Here is an 18082-nt window from a genome sequence, read left to right on the forward strand (position 1 = left end):
ACTGACCTACATGCATCTACACGATTACAGTACTGTACAGAAAGTGCCCCCTTTTTTTAATTGTGCCACCATTTATCTGAATGTGTGTTTTAATTGAATCCTTATTTGAAAAGCATCTAGGAATATTTTACATCAGTTGCAATTTTAGTGGGGTGGGACAAGTATATTATGAACTACATGTTTAAGGGTTAGATTGTATTAATATTGTTTGTCTGTGAAGCCCATGTGTAGGCTGCTGAAAGCTGTAGAAAAATCTTTGACGGACCACAAACAGTCTGTGGGTCTACAGATGGAAAAAAACCTGTAGATGGTGGATTTGGTTATAATAAGAAACTACAGCAGTCAAAGGCAGCAAAGGTGTCCTATATTTGAAGGGATACAGTTTCCAACGTACTATATGTAATTGTTATTCTTTAGAAAGTGTTTGGGAGACTTAATCTTGACAGCTGACTAAATTCTAAAGGGAAAAGAAGATTTAATGTATGAAGGCAGGGTTTTACATTTAAGAGGGGCAGTTTAATGGGTTATATTTACTCTTTACAAACCTATAAATTCTCTGTGTCTATCAAAGCCAAAGGAAATCTTGTGAATATTATTTATACTGAATATTGTAAAATAAACTTTTTTTTTAATTTAAATCTTACTAATACTACTTCTCTATTTTAGGTTGCTTATTTGAAGATGTGACGATTTACCTAAACAACTCATGCTACACATGGCAGCAGTGAAGTTTCCCAGCAAGAGACAATAAATGAGATTGCTACATGTACTAAAGGGATAGGGGTTAGTCTCTGTGTGGAATCAGTCATGTTGACTTGTTTGTATTTGTAAATGTTTGACAGTTCATATTTAGCTACTATAGAAAACCTGATATCTATAGTATCATTCATGATTTCCACTCTTGTCAGCTGCAAAGCAAAATGTCATGTCATGGGACCATGATCTGGCAATATAGCAGCCTACTAAAATAAGAAGGTAACTTGATAGTTTATGAAAAAAAAAAAAAAGTAAACAAGAACAAAAACTGTTTTATTTTTAATAAAATATATGTTGTTCTCTATTGAGAGCTAAGTTCCAGTGTTTGTACTCTTTCCAGTCTCTAAAGTCTATGGTATATGAGCAGCAATTTGATTCAATATAGGTTGATATTTGATTTAAGACATTGATATTTTATCAATTATTTAGATAGCAGCTGTTGGCAGAATTAAATATGAGATACGTTTAGCTAATGTTACACTTATTCTCTTTACTCTTGTTCAATTTTTTTTCAGATTAAAAATAAATAAAATATGTTCCCTGTTTGGAAAAGCAAGAGACTGTAGCAATTTGCACACATGTTTAATATGTTCCATTCCTTTTGAATTCTTTTCCATTAAGAATATATGGGGTTTTGTGAAAATGTTGGTAGAAATCTGGCTTTTTATTTTTTTTAATTATAGATTAGCAGAGATCAGTTATATTAGAGAGCAGTCTTCATGAGCATAATATTTGCTAAATATAGGCATTTCTACAAAACTGTATTTTCTCTGTCTGTCTGTAACTTAATAATTTATTGCTCTGATCTAACAGTATACATGTTGTGCCATTCCAGCTTCATTTGTATTTTGCCTGATGAAGGCCCTTAGAGCTCCAAAGCTTGCAATGTATTTCTATTGTTAGCCAATATAGGTACCATTTCTACAACACTTTTGTATTTTTGTTTTTTATTCATTAATTTTGCTACTGGCTAACACAGCACCACCGTTTTTGTTTTATGGGAAGACTAGATATTCAGGCTGTGGATGAAGTCATTTTTATAACTCAACTTTCCAGTCTTTGCAATCAATATGACTTGATTCAGCTATGCCCCTGCCTGATATGGTTTTAAAGGGGTGCATTGTTTCAACCCTGTACATGGGTTAGTACTCTGCTCAATCCATAAAGAGTTGATGAGTGCCCACTGTACGGCCCACTTCAGCTTTAACATAGGAATCCTCTCTAACAACAAATGAGATGAAGTGCATTCTTTGAAAAGGCACAGTGAAGAAAATGTAGTTTAAAAAAAAAATCCTTTAGAATGCTGATAAAAACACAAGCTCTAACAACAAATCAAATTAGTGAAAAATGGGATTTAACAAATAATTTTGAATATGGAAAATACACTTCTCATTAACTTGTATAGATAATTGTCATGTTTTATGTGCAGGTTAATCCACCCCTGTGCTCAGCACTATGTATTTTTAAATTATAAAGTGGGGGTTCAAAGAGCATGTGACCACATAATCAGCACAGACAAAGATTCCTCACTCTCACCCATAGCACTTTTCTTAAAGCAAATCTGTGAGCAACTAATAATACCATTCCTTTAAATACATTTAGGATTGTTTGTAATATATTTAAGATCACCAACTATGTACAATTCTAAGAGAATGTGCTCCCACATTGCACCCTACATTGTACATTGTGCAGGTTAACTATCGGCACACAAGGTAACTTAGATTATATTTCCTATAACACCAATATTGCTATAAAATATCTGATTACTGTGCAGGGATAATTTCTGAAAGTCAAACCAGAGGATGTATTATATGTATGAATTTCACTGCATGTACAAAATGTATCTTATTAAAAAATTTGCACCAATTTGCTTAATTTTGTCTTCTATGGATGTTAATTAAATGTGAGAGGTTTATATTTCTTTGTAAATGAATTGTATTCAAAAGCAATTTTCTCTGAATAATGCCGTCCATAAATGATAGCGTACATGCAGTGTGCCCCCCTTGTACAAATGCATATGGTTAAATTCATGCCATATCCATCATTTGTGACATGTTGCATGTGAATTAATATAGAAAATGCGTTATAGAAATGTTCACCACTTATAATGATAGTAATGAAGCCATGAATCAAGCATGAAGCGCAATATAAAATGGGCCACACAGTTTGAGGCAGCCAAGTGTGAACTCACGTCACTGATTGTACAACAAACACTGTGAAATATGCAAAGGGCAAACATTGATTCGTGAAACCAGCACATCTTTTCCTGATGAATCTGTAGGGTGCAATTGTGTCTGACAGTGCAGGACGAATATATATATATATTATTATATATTATTATTTATATTATATATATATATATATATATTATATATATATATATATATATATATATATATATATATATATATATATATATATTTAACTCTGATTACTATAAAAAGCAACTTTACAAATTTTTTTAAAAAATGTGGGATTTGTGAATTTTGCTTACAGTGTCACCTTGGTCTCCTCATGTGTTTTGTATGTTTTAGCATGCAATGCAGATACAGATTTTTCCTTTCAACACAATAATGAGAAAATATTTTTCAAGCTAAGTCAGCAGCTTTGCAATAAATGATTAGTTTGTAACAATATGCATAATATTATAAACTCCACATACTGTATAGATACTGTATCATGGTATATGTGGGATTCCAGGAAAGTCTTCCTCCTAAGGTAGTGTTAATAAGTAATCTTAGTAAAAAGAATATAATGACAAATATCACAAAAAACAAATGGTTTCAGTTTACTGACTATGATTCAATATCCCCACTGCATTTACTGCTATGTCTAAATGGACTCATACAGCTCCATGTTTACATATGTGCAAAAATTTCTGATGCACAATAATCTGCTAGAAGAGTCACCAATAAAAACTAACCACCTCTAAGGTGTCTGTAAAAACTAAGAGAATCTTACAATAATGATTGAAAAACAAATATGTATACTCTGTACTCTGTAGCTAGCTCTTTTCTTGAGAAGTTTACTGGAAAATTGGAGAAAGGGATTTTTGAAAGGTTAAAGTATGAATTTAGTCTCCCAGCAATCCTTTAGCAGACCGCTAATGTTTTCTTGCTAAGATTTGTGTTAGAAAATTGGATTAGCATCAAAATCCCACCCATGGCAACTCCCTTAAAACAATGACTGCTGGGAAGTGATTGATTTCTAGGTAGCATTAATAATATTAATCTGGAGATAAAACTTCTTCCAAAAAAGATTTGTCAAAATGATTGGCCATTACAATTAGAAAATAGCCATTTCTGGGCATGTATCGTTGTATTACTATTGCAATCCTTCAGTGTGAGTAGATTTGCCTTTTTGGCAGATCTACCATGCACCAACCAGCTATGCTATGCCCACATATTCTTTTGTAAATGATTGTAAGAAGGCTGAACTGAAAATGTAAGTGCGGAAAAATGTTAAAGTAAAGTCGCACCAAAACCTCTACTTTTTCTAATTGTAGCACAAACAACCAGCGTCAAAAATCCAAAAACCTCTAAAGTTTTGAAGTAAAGAAGGATCCTCCAGGGAAGGCACATCTGCCAGTAACTTCTTGTCGAATAGTAAATCTCGAAAAAAGTCACAATTTTTTTTTATGTGACTTTTAGCACTGAAAATTCAGAATCGGACTGTTAGCAGTGGCCCCCTTAATGTCAGACATTTGTGAACATAAGTTTATTGGAATTTTTAAAAAATTAGAATAGTTAGAATTTTATTAAGTCTTCCAAACTTACAAATGTGTAACCATGCAAATAACCCACCCATCCGTCTGCCCCTGAGCTGTATTTCATATAGTTGAGATATATATATATATATATATATATATATATATATATATATATATATACATACAACTTAATAACCCCAGATACATAGCTGTTTTCTGCAATTCCAAATTTAGTCTCACCTGTTTTCTGACATATTTCACAGTTTAGAAAGAAATAGGAACAAAGCAATAGGAACATTGGTAATGAAAGGAAATTTATAAAGCCCTGGCCACAGTATTAGAGAAATTACGAAAAAAATTATGTTCAAGACCTCACTGACAGAAATCATTTGCTCTGCTCCGCTCCTACATTATTATCCACATATACACAATGTGCCTGTGGTACATTGTAAGTAACATAATAGAGTTAATAATAGTGTACAGTTTAGTCCTAGAAAGATATGGGCATCAGTAAGTGGACTAGTACTGCTTTCCTCATGTAAAAAGATAAGAGCATTAATAAGTAACAACTGTAGAATGACAAAAATGCCACACAGGCTGACTTTTTATCATATTTTTAGGTCCCCATGATATGTTGATTAAAAAGCATATTTGTCAGAGCAGAGTCATTAATATAAAGGAACAATATACCTCCTTGACATGACTGTAGTGAAAAGGGCTTTTTTGTTATTTCTTCAGCTAAACAGGTCCTTATGAAGTAGGTGATTAGATACCCAGTGCATAGAGAAACCCTGTGCATAATGGACTGTCACAACAAAAGGGGAGGGGAAGGAGTTGTATACTGGTAATCTAATTATCTACCAAACATGGAGTAAAGCAGTAACTTTACTATAGTGGGTTTTTAGTTTCTCCAATTTATTAGAGTTGCATGAGATGCATTTTTTATGTATAGAGCTTTCACAGTGTACAGTATTTCAGATCATTTCTAGGGCATACCATAAAGTTAAATATACCTGCATCAGTCATGTTCTACAAAGAAGATGCTTATATAATCTTGAATCTCAGCAGACTTGTATTTTGTGCTTTCCTTGGGTCTGTAGTGCAACAATTGATTAATTAATCAATATAAAACCAGAAGCAGATGATATAACAAATAATGTACAATATAAGTGTTACCAGATGTCTCTTACTAGTTTCAAGACCAGAAATGCAAGAGACCACAGCCCAAGTGCTTTTATAGATGTCAAGAAAATCAAATGTGACTCTTATCAGGGCTGTTTTAATAACCAGGGCAAGAGGCCTGCCAGAAAACACTTCATCTGGTTTATCCTTCAAAAGAAGGATCTTGCTGAGGTGGTAGACCCCTTATTGTGTTTAGCTGGAAGAGCACTACAACACTGTTATTTAAATGTATTTGGTATTTTTGCAGACATCTCCATTTTTTCATTTATAGCCTCCCGTGGCTGTGGGTCCAGGGCAACACACCTGGGCATCATCCAGTAAGTGCAGACCAATTTTTCACTGCCTGCCTTATTATATTGAAATTCACATGCTTGAGGGTTTTTCTATAACACAATTCTTGGGGCACTGGGGCCCCACCAATAAAATATTTGTCCTGGGCAGGTACCTCATAGTGGCCCTGCATTTCATATACAATATTTATTACATGACACAACCAATAATCAATTATACCTGATGACAACATTAGAAAGACATTTAAAGCTATTCATGGCTTTTGTGTATTTTACTACTACATAAAAAATTCACACAGTTAAGGCTAAAACCTAACTCACCTAGCTTCTTTAAACAGAAACAATTTTGTTCCCTAGAAGTTGGTAATATAAATTTGTTCATTCAAGTTAGAGCAAGCCAGGTTTTTAATAATTTGTAAGGCACCTTTACTTGGAAGCTTAAGAATAAAAAAAATAGTTTCACAAAATTTTCCATCACAAAAAAAAAACTTTTTATTACTTGAGCATTAGAGATGTGATATAGAATCCAATCATGGCTTATCACTTGAGATGTCACTGGCTGGTGAAAAAGAAGAACAGGTTCTGTTTGCTAATTCATGACATACTGTATCATAGCTTCTTACTGCTCTCCTTTTATCAGTGGCTAATGTGCATAGTGACACACAATGATTTCTTTGTGCCCTTCCTGAAATCTGCTTTTCCTGATTAGCAGTGTGCCCTTTGAAAGACTTTGATTTGTGTGGATGTTATACAATATCTTTGTATTTAGCTGTGTGTTTCTCTGGGTTCTTACAATATAATTTATAGCTGGTCTATCTTTGAAAGATAAAGGCATATTATCTCAGTGAAACAAACACACCAAAGCCAATTGTCAAGATGAACAAATCCTAGTAAAACACTTTTTTTTCTATAGAGTTTATTGGCCTGTATTAAGTTAGGTGTAGTGATTGCAGTTGCCGGGACAAAACTATAGATGGCATGCTGAACCAAATACATTGGCCATTGAAAACACTAACCTTAAAATAAAATAAAGATATTAGTAAACTGCAGCAAACACAACTATGACAACTCAAAAACAATGATTTCTTGATAAACTGGTATTAAAATATGATCATTCAAAATAGTTCCTTACCAAAAATTTATCTTTTTAAGAAAGCTGTATATCAAAGTAAGGGCAGTGGCATTTCTGGCCCAGGAGCCACCCCCCTCGGCCCCCAGCACTTGCCTGTTCTTGTGCTAGAGGGGGTCCAGGGGGCTGCATCACTAATGCGCTCTCTGCACTAACAGAGAGGAATTTCTGGTTTAAAAAACGCAACTTCAGCTTTTTGCTGCCTTTTGTACCTTTGGGGGTGCTGCACACCCCCTGAGTGAGGGGACAACTGTTCACACATACAGACACACACAAACACATGTATCGCGCGATGAGCACTGCCTTGACGGGGCATGTCGACTTATGCATGTTTGTACAAACACTGTGACCAAATGTGTTTCAACTGAGTGCAGGTATTTTCCCTCAATGCCTGTAGGGTTGTTAATTCACTTTTTTCTTACATGCATTTTTGCCATTTTGCATTTTAGGAGTGCTGAGACAGCCTAGATGTATATAGTTCAACCAGGTCTCGTGCACCCAAACTTTTCTTTTAAATTAGGTGATGAGTGACATTGAATGTATATATATATATATGCTATAACAATTAAATAAAATATTAAATAGTGACCTAAATGCAGAAGCTTTAGTTACAAAATAAAGAAGAAAAGTAAGCAAAAGAATAGTTTGGAATGTGTAAAATTGGGACTATAATGTTAATTCATCTTTATAATGGGGGCTATATCATAAACCTTAAAAATAATCTTTATTTAAGTGGAGGTATATGGAACCAAGTAGCAGCCCATACATTACAGTGTATGATATAGTTTTGCGATAAAGCTGTAAATCATTTATATGTTATTTAAAGACTGGGGAAATATCTAGTATAAAAATGTTATCAATATTTAAGGTTTTCCTTAAATATATTTAAACTTTGGGTAAGAAATGTAATTTCATAATTAGTGCAAAAAAATAATTAGCATTTTTGTTTTTCACTAGTTGCCATTATCAGCCTTTTCCTTCAGGTGCTTGCAATAACACAATATAAGCTATAATATATTGCAGCTTCTCTATTAAAGGAACAGTAACACCAAAAAATTAAAGAGCTTTAAAGTAATAAAAATATAATGCACTGTTGCCCTGCACTGGTAAAACTGGTGTGTTTGCTACAGTAACACTACTATAATTTATATAATAAGCTGCTGTGTAGCCATGGGGGCAGCCATTATAGCTGGAAAAAAGGAGAAAAGGCACAGGTTACATAGCAGATAACAGATAAGTTCTGTAGAATACAATAGTGTTTTATCTGTTATCTGCTATGTACCTGTGCCTTTTCTCCTTTGAATGGCTGCCCCCATGGCTACATAGCAGCTTATTTATATAAATTATAGTAGTGTTACTGTAGCAAACACACCAGTTTTACCAGTGCAGGGCAACAGTGCATTATATTTTAGTTACTTTTATACACTTTCATTTTTTGGTGTTACTGTTCCTTTAAGGGTAATTCTGCTCATCTGTGTAACCCTCTGTTGTGTACCGCTATATACACCAATATACTGCAGCCTCTCTATTTATGGCAGTTGCTAACATTTCCTAAGTGCTAATATTTCACAAGTGCTAGAAAAATGGCAGTTAAACAAGGCATTAACAAGGCAATAGACTATCTACAATCGAGACTGAACAAGCAGGATGCCAAGAAAACAACTTTGTGTGAAGCTGGTGGTAGTTTTCTTCTACCCTAAATATGTTTTATCCTGTATTCCTCCTTGTTGCACTTTGATGTTTCTTAAAGGAGAAGGGATTCTCTTCTTTCTGTCTTTCCGCTGCTTGCACAGGAGAGTGAAAAGCCAAACTTTTCACTCTACTAACATTTTGACACCCCACAGTGATTTTACCTTTCCTTTAAAACATTTTCTTATACTTCCTCCAACAAGTCAGAAAGATATAGAAGTTACAGCTTCTCTACTCTCCTATCATCTTTCCACACATGAAGTAATTTGTTCTGTAACTTTTTCTCCATATAAATCAAGAACATACAAATCCCACTCTCGCCTTGCATTCCTCTCCTTTGTATTACTAGCAGCTGGGGACATTTCCCCCAAACCTGACCCCTACCCCATCCTTGTTTTATCAGCACTACGTTCTCTAAACGTACCTCATACAAAAACCTTATCCCTATACTCAAAGCTGCTGTTCAAATATCTTGTGCCCTCTGGAATTCCCACTCAGGGCTCTGGCACACGGGGGAGATTAGTCGCCCGCGATTAACTCCCTGTTCGGATGGCAGACGCGGCGGCGCGATTTCGCGCAAATCGCCGAAAAAGACTCGCGAGTCTTTTTCGGCGATTTCCGGGAATCGCCCCGCCGCGTCTGCCATCCCGCCAGCGACTTACATGTTCGCCGGTGGGATGGCAGGGGTAGGCAACTCGGGGAGATTAGTCGCCCGCGAACAGGGAGTTTTGTCGCGGGCGACTAATCTCCCCCGTGTGCCAGAGCCCTCAGTCTGTAACAAACTTACCTCCATTAACAAACATTTGATCACTTACTCCTTTAACTTACTCACAATAACTGACCCCTGGCTAATTTCTACAGACACTGCCTCACCTGCTGCCCTGTTCTATGGGGGTCTTAAAACACACTCACCACTGCCCTTAATGATCTTGCGCCTGCCAAGACAAAATGTATCAGACTGAAACAGCTCCAACCTTGGCACACTGCTCATACCAAAGCTCTCCAAGGCGCACATAATCTCGCTCAGAATCAGACTTCTGCAGCTACAAATTTGCTCTTCTCTCCTATAATACCACCCTCTGCCAAGCTAAACAAACCTATTTCACTACACTTATTAACTCTTAAAAAAAATGCACAACTTTTCTTTACATTTAAGGGCTCTGGCACACGGGGAGATTGGTCGCCTGCAACAAATCTCCCTGTTCACGGGCAACTAATCTCCCTGAAATGCCATCCCACCAGCGAAAATGTAAATCGCCGGTGGGATGGCATACGTGGCGCCGTGATTTCCCTGAAATTTCAGGGAAATCGCCCCGTGTGCCAGAGCCCTAACTCTTTGCTGTCCCCTTCCCCACCCCCTCCATGTGCTTCAGTCACTGCTCAAGATATTGCTGAGTCTCAAAACTTTTGGCTTCCTCTCACCTTACTACCTGCCACTTTGATCCCATTCCTACCAAACTTCTCTGCAATGCCAATCTGTCATCTATTTAATCTCTCCCTCTCTATTGGAATATTTTCCTCCTGACTAAAACATGCACTTTTCACCCCCATTCTGAAAAAATCTCTGCTCTATCTCCCTGCTCCCTTTTATCTCTAAACTACTTGAGCGCATAGTTTACAACCGACTTACCCTATTCTTCTATGACAATAGCCTGCTGGATCCCCTACAATCTGGTTTTAGACAACAATGCTCCACAGAAACTGCTGTAACCTGACTAATGACCTCTTATCGGCTAAAGCCAAAAAACACTTCTCACTACTAATACTTCCTGATCTCCCAGCTGCTTTTGACACTGTCGATCACCCTCTACCCCTTCAGTCCCTCTATTCTCTTGGCCTTGTTGCCCTAAGAAATATTTCCAAAATACAATCATTTATCACCTAAGATGCTGCCAAAATTCTTATTTACTCTCTTATCATATCATGCCTACTATAAATCTATAATTGGCCTTCCCCCCAGAGACTGTCCCCTCTCCAGTCCATAATGAATACTGCTGCCAGGCTTATACACCTCTCCAACCGCTCCTCCTCTGCTATGCCACTCTGCCAATCCCTGCACTGGCTTCCCCTACCATCCAGAATAAAATTCAAACTAAAAACTCGCACATTTAAAGCAGATCACAACTTTGCCTAAACCTACATCTCTGAATTCATTTCTAAAAACCTCTTGTTACGCTCCTCTACGGATCTGTTTCTCAACTCCTCTCTCATTCTCTCCTCACACACTCGCATTCAAGACTTTGCAAGGGCTGCCCCCCTTCTCTGGAATTCGCTTCCACAAACTTTTAGACTTTCTCCCAATCTTTCTTCCTTAAAAGATCTCTTAAAATGCATTAATTTCCCTTCATTAATGTTATACCCTGTGCTACACCTTTCACTTGCTTAATTCTAATTTTGCCCAATACCACACCATGTGTCTCGATCCATTCTCCTTATAGATTGTAAGCTCTTTTGCACAATGCCCTCTTGTATCGGTTATTGGCTGCTTTGTTTGTAATTCTGTATTTCAAATAGTTACATAGTAACATAGTTACATAGGGTTGAAAAAAGACCAGAGTCCATCAAGTTCAACCCATCCAAGTAAACCCAGCACACACAACCCACACCTACCAATCTATACACTCACATACATAAACTATAAATACAACCACTAATACTAACTGTAGATATTAGTATCACAATAGCCTTGGATATTCTGATTGTTCAAGAACTCATCTAGGCCCCTCTTAAAGGCATTAACAGAATCTGCCATTACCACATCACTAGGAAGGGCATTCCACAACCTCACTGCCCTCACCGTGAAAAACCACCTACGCTGCTTCAAATGGAAGCTCCGTTCCTCTAATCTAAAGGGGTGACCTCTGGTGCGCTGATTGTTTTTATGGGGAAAAAAGAACATCCCCCATCTGCCTATAATCCCCTCTAATGTACTTGTACAGAGTAATCATGTCCCCTCGCAAGCGCCTCTTTTCCAGAGGAAACAACCCCAACCTCGACAGTCTAACCTCATAGTTTAAATCTTCCATCCCCTTAACCAGTTTAGTTGCACGTCTCTGCACTCTCTCCAGCTCATTAATATCCTTCTTAAGGACTGGAGCCCAAAACTGCACCGCATACTCACGGTGAGGCCTTACCAGGGACCTATAAAGGGGCAAAATTATGTTTTCATCTCTTGAGTAAATGCCCTTTTTTATACAAGACAGCACTTTATTTGCTTTAGTAGCCACAGAATGACACTGCCTGGAATTAGACAACTTGTTATCTACAAAAACCCCTAAATCCTTTTCCATTAAGGATACCCCCAACACACTACCATTCAGTAGATAGTTCGCGTTTATATTATTTCTACCATAATGCATAACTTTGCACTTATCAACAATGAACCTCATTTTCCAGTTTGCTGCCCAGTTTTCCAGTTTTGTCAAATTGCTCTGTAAAGCGGCAGCATCCTGCATGGAACTTAGTTTTGCACAATTTTGTGTCATCGGCAAAAATAGAAACAGTACTCTCTATGCCCACCTCCAGGTCATTAATAAACAAGTTAAACAGCAAAGGCCCAAGGACTGACCCCTGCGGTACTCCACTAACAACACTGGTCCAATTAGAAAATGTTCCATTTACCACCACTCTTTGTAATCTATCCTTCAGCCAGTTCAATATTCCTCAATTTGATTATTAACCTTCTGTGAGGTACTGTATCAAACGCTTTAGCAAAGTCCAAATAGATGACATCAACTGCCATTCCAGCATCGAGATTCCTACTCACCTCCTCATAAAAGGCGACTAAATTAGTCTGGCAAGATCTGTTACGCATAAAACCATGCTGGCACAAACTTATAGTATTGTGAACTGCAATGTATTCAAGTACCCTATCCCTTATTACCCCTTCCAAAAGCTTTCCTACTACTGATGTCAGACTAACAGGCCTATAGTTTTCAGGCTGAGAACGAGATCCCTTTTTAAATAACGGCACCACATTAGCAATCCGCCAGTCTCTCGGCACCAAGCCAGACCTCAACGAATCCTGAAAAATTAAGTGAAGAGGCTTGGCAATCACAGCGCTCAGCTCATTTAATACCCTGGGATGAATCCCATCCGGTCCTGGACCTTTGTTTACCTTTACATGTTCAAGTCTCTTTTGAATTTCCTCCTGAGTGACCCATGCGTCAGTAGCCAAATTACTAGAACTGGGCATATTAAAAGGGAAGCCTTCATTATCTGGCTCCTCAGATGTATAGACAGATGAAAAATAAGAGTTCAAAATTTCTGCTTTTTCCCCGTTCTCATCAACCAACGTACCCCCCTGTGATAATAAGGTTCCCACCCCTTCTTGCTTCATTTTTTACTATTCACATAATTAAAAAATAATTTTGGATTCTTTTTACTCCTAGCTGCAATATCCCTTTCCATCTCTATTTTAGCTTGCCTGATAGCTTTTTTGCATGCTTTATTTGCTTCCTTGTACCTGATGAAAGTTTCTGCTGTCCCAGCTAACTTGAATGCTTTAAAAGCACGTTTTTTCTTACCAACCTCGACAATAACACTTTTATTCAGCCATAAAGGTTTTGCTTTGCGATGCCTCTCCTTGCTTACAAGGGGGATATACTGTTGTGTATACCTGCAAAGCAATGTTTTAAAGATGTTCCATTTTCCTTCTGTGTCTAACCCCATGAAAAGCCTTTCCCAGTTGACACATTGCAAAGATGCCCTTATACTGGCAAAGTCTGCACGTCTAAATGTATAAACCCACTTATTGTACAGCACTGTGGAATATGTTGGTCCTTAATGAATACGATAATAATAATAATAATAATAACAACTATTAATAGGGAGATAGCAAACCTTTTTAAGGTTCTCCTTAACAAGCAGATTACTCCTATAAACATTGCAAGCCTCCCCACCCCTGCTTATCACCTCAGCCGCATCCACCCATATGCCCCCACACTTGACTTGCGCACCAATTCTCCCCATAGTGAGACAGCAGCGGATTGGCAAGTGTTGACATTTGGTGCACCAGAGACTTACAGAAGAGCCGAAACTAGGTGAAGGCAAGCAGAAGGCCCTGCCCTGGGTTGTGCCCTAGGTCTACTTCTGCCTACCTCTTGTTCTGTCCCTAAGTAATATTTATATTCATATATCATTGTCTGTCTAAATAGATCTGTACTAACTTTAACTCCTAGGATTCCATATAGCTTTATCACTTTACCACCATATTTTTTATTACTTGCTTATACTTTTTTAAAGAGATTGGTATTTTCATGTCATGAATATATACATATATAGATATGTTTAAAGTGAGGCAGGGACTTTCTTTTTGTGAATTATGATCCATAATACATACTAATGTAACAACTTTTTTAAATTACACGTACAGCATTATTCACGCTATTAAACACGCTATAAAGTTAGGTTACATTACATTACATTAACATTTATTTATAAAGCGCCAACATATTCCGCAGCGCTGTACAATATGTGGGTTACATACATTGGACATACAGAGTAACATATAAAGCAATCAGTAACCGATACAAGAGGTGAAGAGGGCCCTGCCCAAAAGAGCTTACAATCTACAAGGTTAGGAAGTCTGTTGTACATTACTGGCGCTTTGCAATTGTTAAATTGCCTGGGATCTTCTACTAGAAATCAAGTGTTTTGTTTTATGTGCACATTATTGATCATTTTCCAGAATTTTTTTTGGAAACTGGATAACACCAAGATCAAACTATAACTTTTAAAGGGTATTGCAGTATTTTTTGAAAGACATGAGTCAATATAATTCAAATTCCTTCATGCATTCAGTAGGTCCAACCAAACTTTAAAATTATTAATCAAATTGAGCTCTTACTGACTATTTGAACAAGGATAAACAGGTGAATTAGAATTCAAATTTGACATTCTATCTAATCCTGAGTAAGATTAAAGTTACCAGCCATAACAATTTAATATCCTTCATAGGACAGTAAAATTGAAGCGATTGCCATGAAAAATTACCTGCCAAATGTGCTCAAATGTTACTGAGAATGAACTTACCAAGGCTTAAAGAAGCAATAGCATCACAATGGAAACATTCCTTAGGCACTCTTCCTTAAAGGGGAACTATACCTTCAATATGGATACTTAACCAAGAGATTTAGTTTAAATCTTATAAAGTGGCCTAATAAAGAATCATACTAAACGAGAATATATATTGGTAAATATTGCCATTTTACACCTTTTACCTTGAGCCCAGTCCAGATTAGGATTTAAAGTAGGCTTTGGCATTTCAAGCACACAGAGGCCCAATCACCCCCCCCCCAACCCAATAAACAGTGACTTTCTATGGCATCTTACAACAGCCCCTCGGGCACTTGCCACAATCCATGGGTTGCCAGTTTGGGCCTGCCTTGAGACCCCATTTTGTAACAGTCTGTGTTCTCTCAGAGATCACCTGACAGGAAATAATGTGGCTCTAATTATAACAGGAAGAAGTGTGGGGGCAAAAGACAAAACTTGTTGTTAAATAGTGCACTTAGAAGGTTCACAGTGTCAGTTACTGGGAATATCCCTTTTGCTATCAACGTAGCCACAAATTATTCTAAATGGTATAATCATGGGACTAGCAGGAGTCATTGGTGTATTTAGCAACCACATATTTGCAAATGTTATAACAGTGTCACCATCTTGTCGCCACCACCACCTATATTAAGTGTGATCATCACAGAGGTCCTCCCAGGGCTGTTATATCACCTGCCTCCTTTGCCTCTATATTTCATTCCAAGTCAGTTGTCAAACCATTGATGCATGTTTCAGTTCAAAACATAAAGCTTTCTCAAGGTGCATAGAAAGCTGTTATAGGCACAACTAAATGGGTGAGTTGCTCACTTCGCATGTGGATATAAATGATCCCTAATGTCTCCAAGGGCAGCACAAAAAGTAACAATTCTTTATTTATTACAGGGGTTTAATTATCCCACTTAAACATTCATAGTATATAACATTACTGGGCATATAATTTAGTAGATCACATTACAGTCCTCATTGATATAATTAGCGCAGCATACCGTCAAGGATTTCATACATTAATTAAAGGCACGCAATAAAAGCAGGTGGAAAGTGCAGATAGAAATCTAAAAACCACATTTAATGTATCAATGTAAATACGTTTAACATACCAAAAATACAATAACAATTAGACATAGATTACCTAATACCAGATTTTAAACCCCATATTCACACAGAGGGCTCAAAAGTGAGTTTCTCATTAAGCCCATTAAAGGGGATGTTCACCTTTAAACAAAAGTCTAAATTTGAACAGCCCCTGTCAGAAAAAAATATTTTTTGTAATTCATCTTTATTATTTAAAATGTTTATAGTTTTGAAGCTACAGATAAGGATCAGTGCTGCTACTATCTGCTCTCTCAGTGGGGAATTTTCAAAACCAGGACTTGGCAGGCAGCAAAATAAAAAAAAAATCCCACTGATCTGGTTCTGCCCATGCCTTTCCTCTCCTCCTTTATTTGCATATCTGATACCATTGGCTGGAAAGATTCAGTAACCAGTTCAGTGTCAACTTCCTGTTTGGGCAGAATGCAAAAGTTGGAGTCAGCGATACCTTCAGAACAGAGAGGAGAGAACAAAGGAGAGAGTGTTATAGATGCCCTGATACTGGTATGTGGCTTCAAAATTAAATAATAAAGATGAATTACAAAAATCTCCTTCTGGTCTAATGCATATATCTCATCCCCAACTGGATTAAGTAAATGCTAGTAGCATTGCAAGTAAACAAATAAAGAATATCAAATCTACGCAGCGTCTGTGGGTCCATAAAACTATTAACAAATGTTATTACCATAACTCAGTGCTGTCCAACTTGTGCGGTGCCGAGGGCTGGAATTTCTCTAGCATACGTGGTGGAGGGCCGCTAATGGAAGCCAGTTTTGACCACTCCCCTTTTTAAACCACACCCACCCATCAAAGCAGCCAGACAGGTGGGGGGCCACACAGAGGGGGGTCGCCAGTTGGACAGCACTGCCATAACTGATCCATGTCTGATTACCTTTGTCATCATATACAGTCTGTACCAGCCTAACTCAAAGGGATGGAGCCTTCCTTGCCATCATCTGCACATGGCCCCCCAGCACTTCATGTAACAATTACTTACAAAAGTAGCCCTATCAGTGAAAAACGATTCGCAGGACTTGGTAACTTTTAATGTACATTCATATTTTGAAGAGTTTTTCAGTGTCAATATCACTTTAAGAGAGAGCAAGCAGATTCTAGTAGCAGAGTTTAAGAGTTTGACAACCAGAGTAAACAGAGTTTAAGCAGAGGGATAAAGGTGGCAGTCTGGGAGACCAGTTCGTAGGAGGCTGCAATAGTATATACAAGGTAGGATAAGAGCATGGATAAGTGTTTTGGCATAAAGCGGTTTACCTTGGCAATATAAAGGATGGGAAAGCATCAGGTTTTGGCAGTGGCATTAAGATGATTTGAGAAGCATATGGACTGGTCAAAGATTACCCCCAGACAGAGTGCAGAATCAATAGGGTTATTGTTAGTGTAGTTAAAGGAGGAGAAGGGTTAGGTTTGGGTTGGATGGCCATAGCTAGGAGGCAGTCAGTTGCTAATGAAGGGGTGTTCAAATATATCTGGAAGTCATCTACAAATGTAAATTCAGTCATTTACTGAATGAAGTCATGTGGGCATTTTTATAAAAATTTCATTCATTTTTTTGACAGGAGACGGGCAGTGGTGCCAAGCACAACTCTATGGAAGAGCAAGGAGCATGTGTTGACGCAAGTACCTTCTCATCTGCGGGGAATGCAATTGTGCTTGCTTGCTTAAAGGGGAAGGAAAGGCAAAGTCACTTGGGGGTGCCAAAATGTTAAGCACCCCCAAGTGACTTTAACCGCTTACCTTGTACCCCGGGCTGGTGCCCCTGTTCGGAGAAAATAGCACCAGCCCGGGGCACCTGGAGCGCAGCACTTCCTCCTTCCGCCTTCCACTTCCTAAACTGCCGGTGGCCGGGCATGCACAGTAGAGCGAAAAAGCCGACTTAAATGTTTAAGTTCGGCTTTTCACTCTACTGCGCATGCGCGCGCAGCGAAGCCGGAAGGAGGAAGCGCCGGCAGCTACCCCGGGCTGGTGCTATTTTCTCCTGACAGCGGCACCAGCCCGGGGTAAAAGGTAGGCGGTTAAAGTCACTTGGGGGTGCCTAACATTTTGGCACCCCCAAGTGACTTTACCTTTCTTTTTCCTTTAAGGTCTCCTAAACACAGAAGTGAACAGGGAGAAGTACAGAACTCTAAATCGACCACTACACTAAGTGGAACCAGGGAAGATGAT

At 37.9% G+C, this 18082-nt stretch overlaps 1 protein-coding gene across 2 annotated transcripts in view; it reads left to right on the plus strand.

Moving 5' to 3' along the window:
- ube3d (ubiquitin protein ligase E3D) overlaps window positions 1-2631 on the plus strand; it is an 85674-nt gene extending 83043 nt beyond the window's left edge. Inside the window, exon 9 of one of the 2 annotated variants that reach the window (XM_031902405.1) lies at window positions 667-2631. In XM_031902405.1, coding sequence (XP_031758265.1) covers window positions 667-679 — 13 coding nt within the window. In that variant the 3' untranslated portion in view covers window positions 680-2631. The remainder of the gene's footprint in view (window positions 1-666) is intronic. The other variant, XM_002938455.5, reaches the window with a different exon arrangement.
- Window positions 2632-18082: the final 15451 nt, after the last annotated feature.

Source organism: Xenopus tropicalis, chromosome 5, assembly GCF_000004195.4.
Source record: "Xenopus tropicalis strain Nigerian chromosome 5, UCB_Xtro_10.0, whole genome shotgun sequence".
NCBI lineage: Eukaryota > Metazoa > Chordata > Amphibia > Anura > Pipidae > Xenopus > Xenopus tropicalis.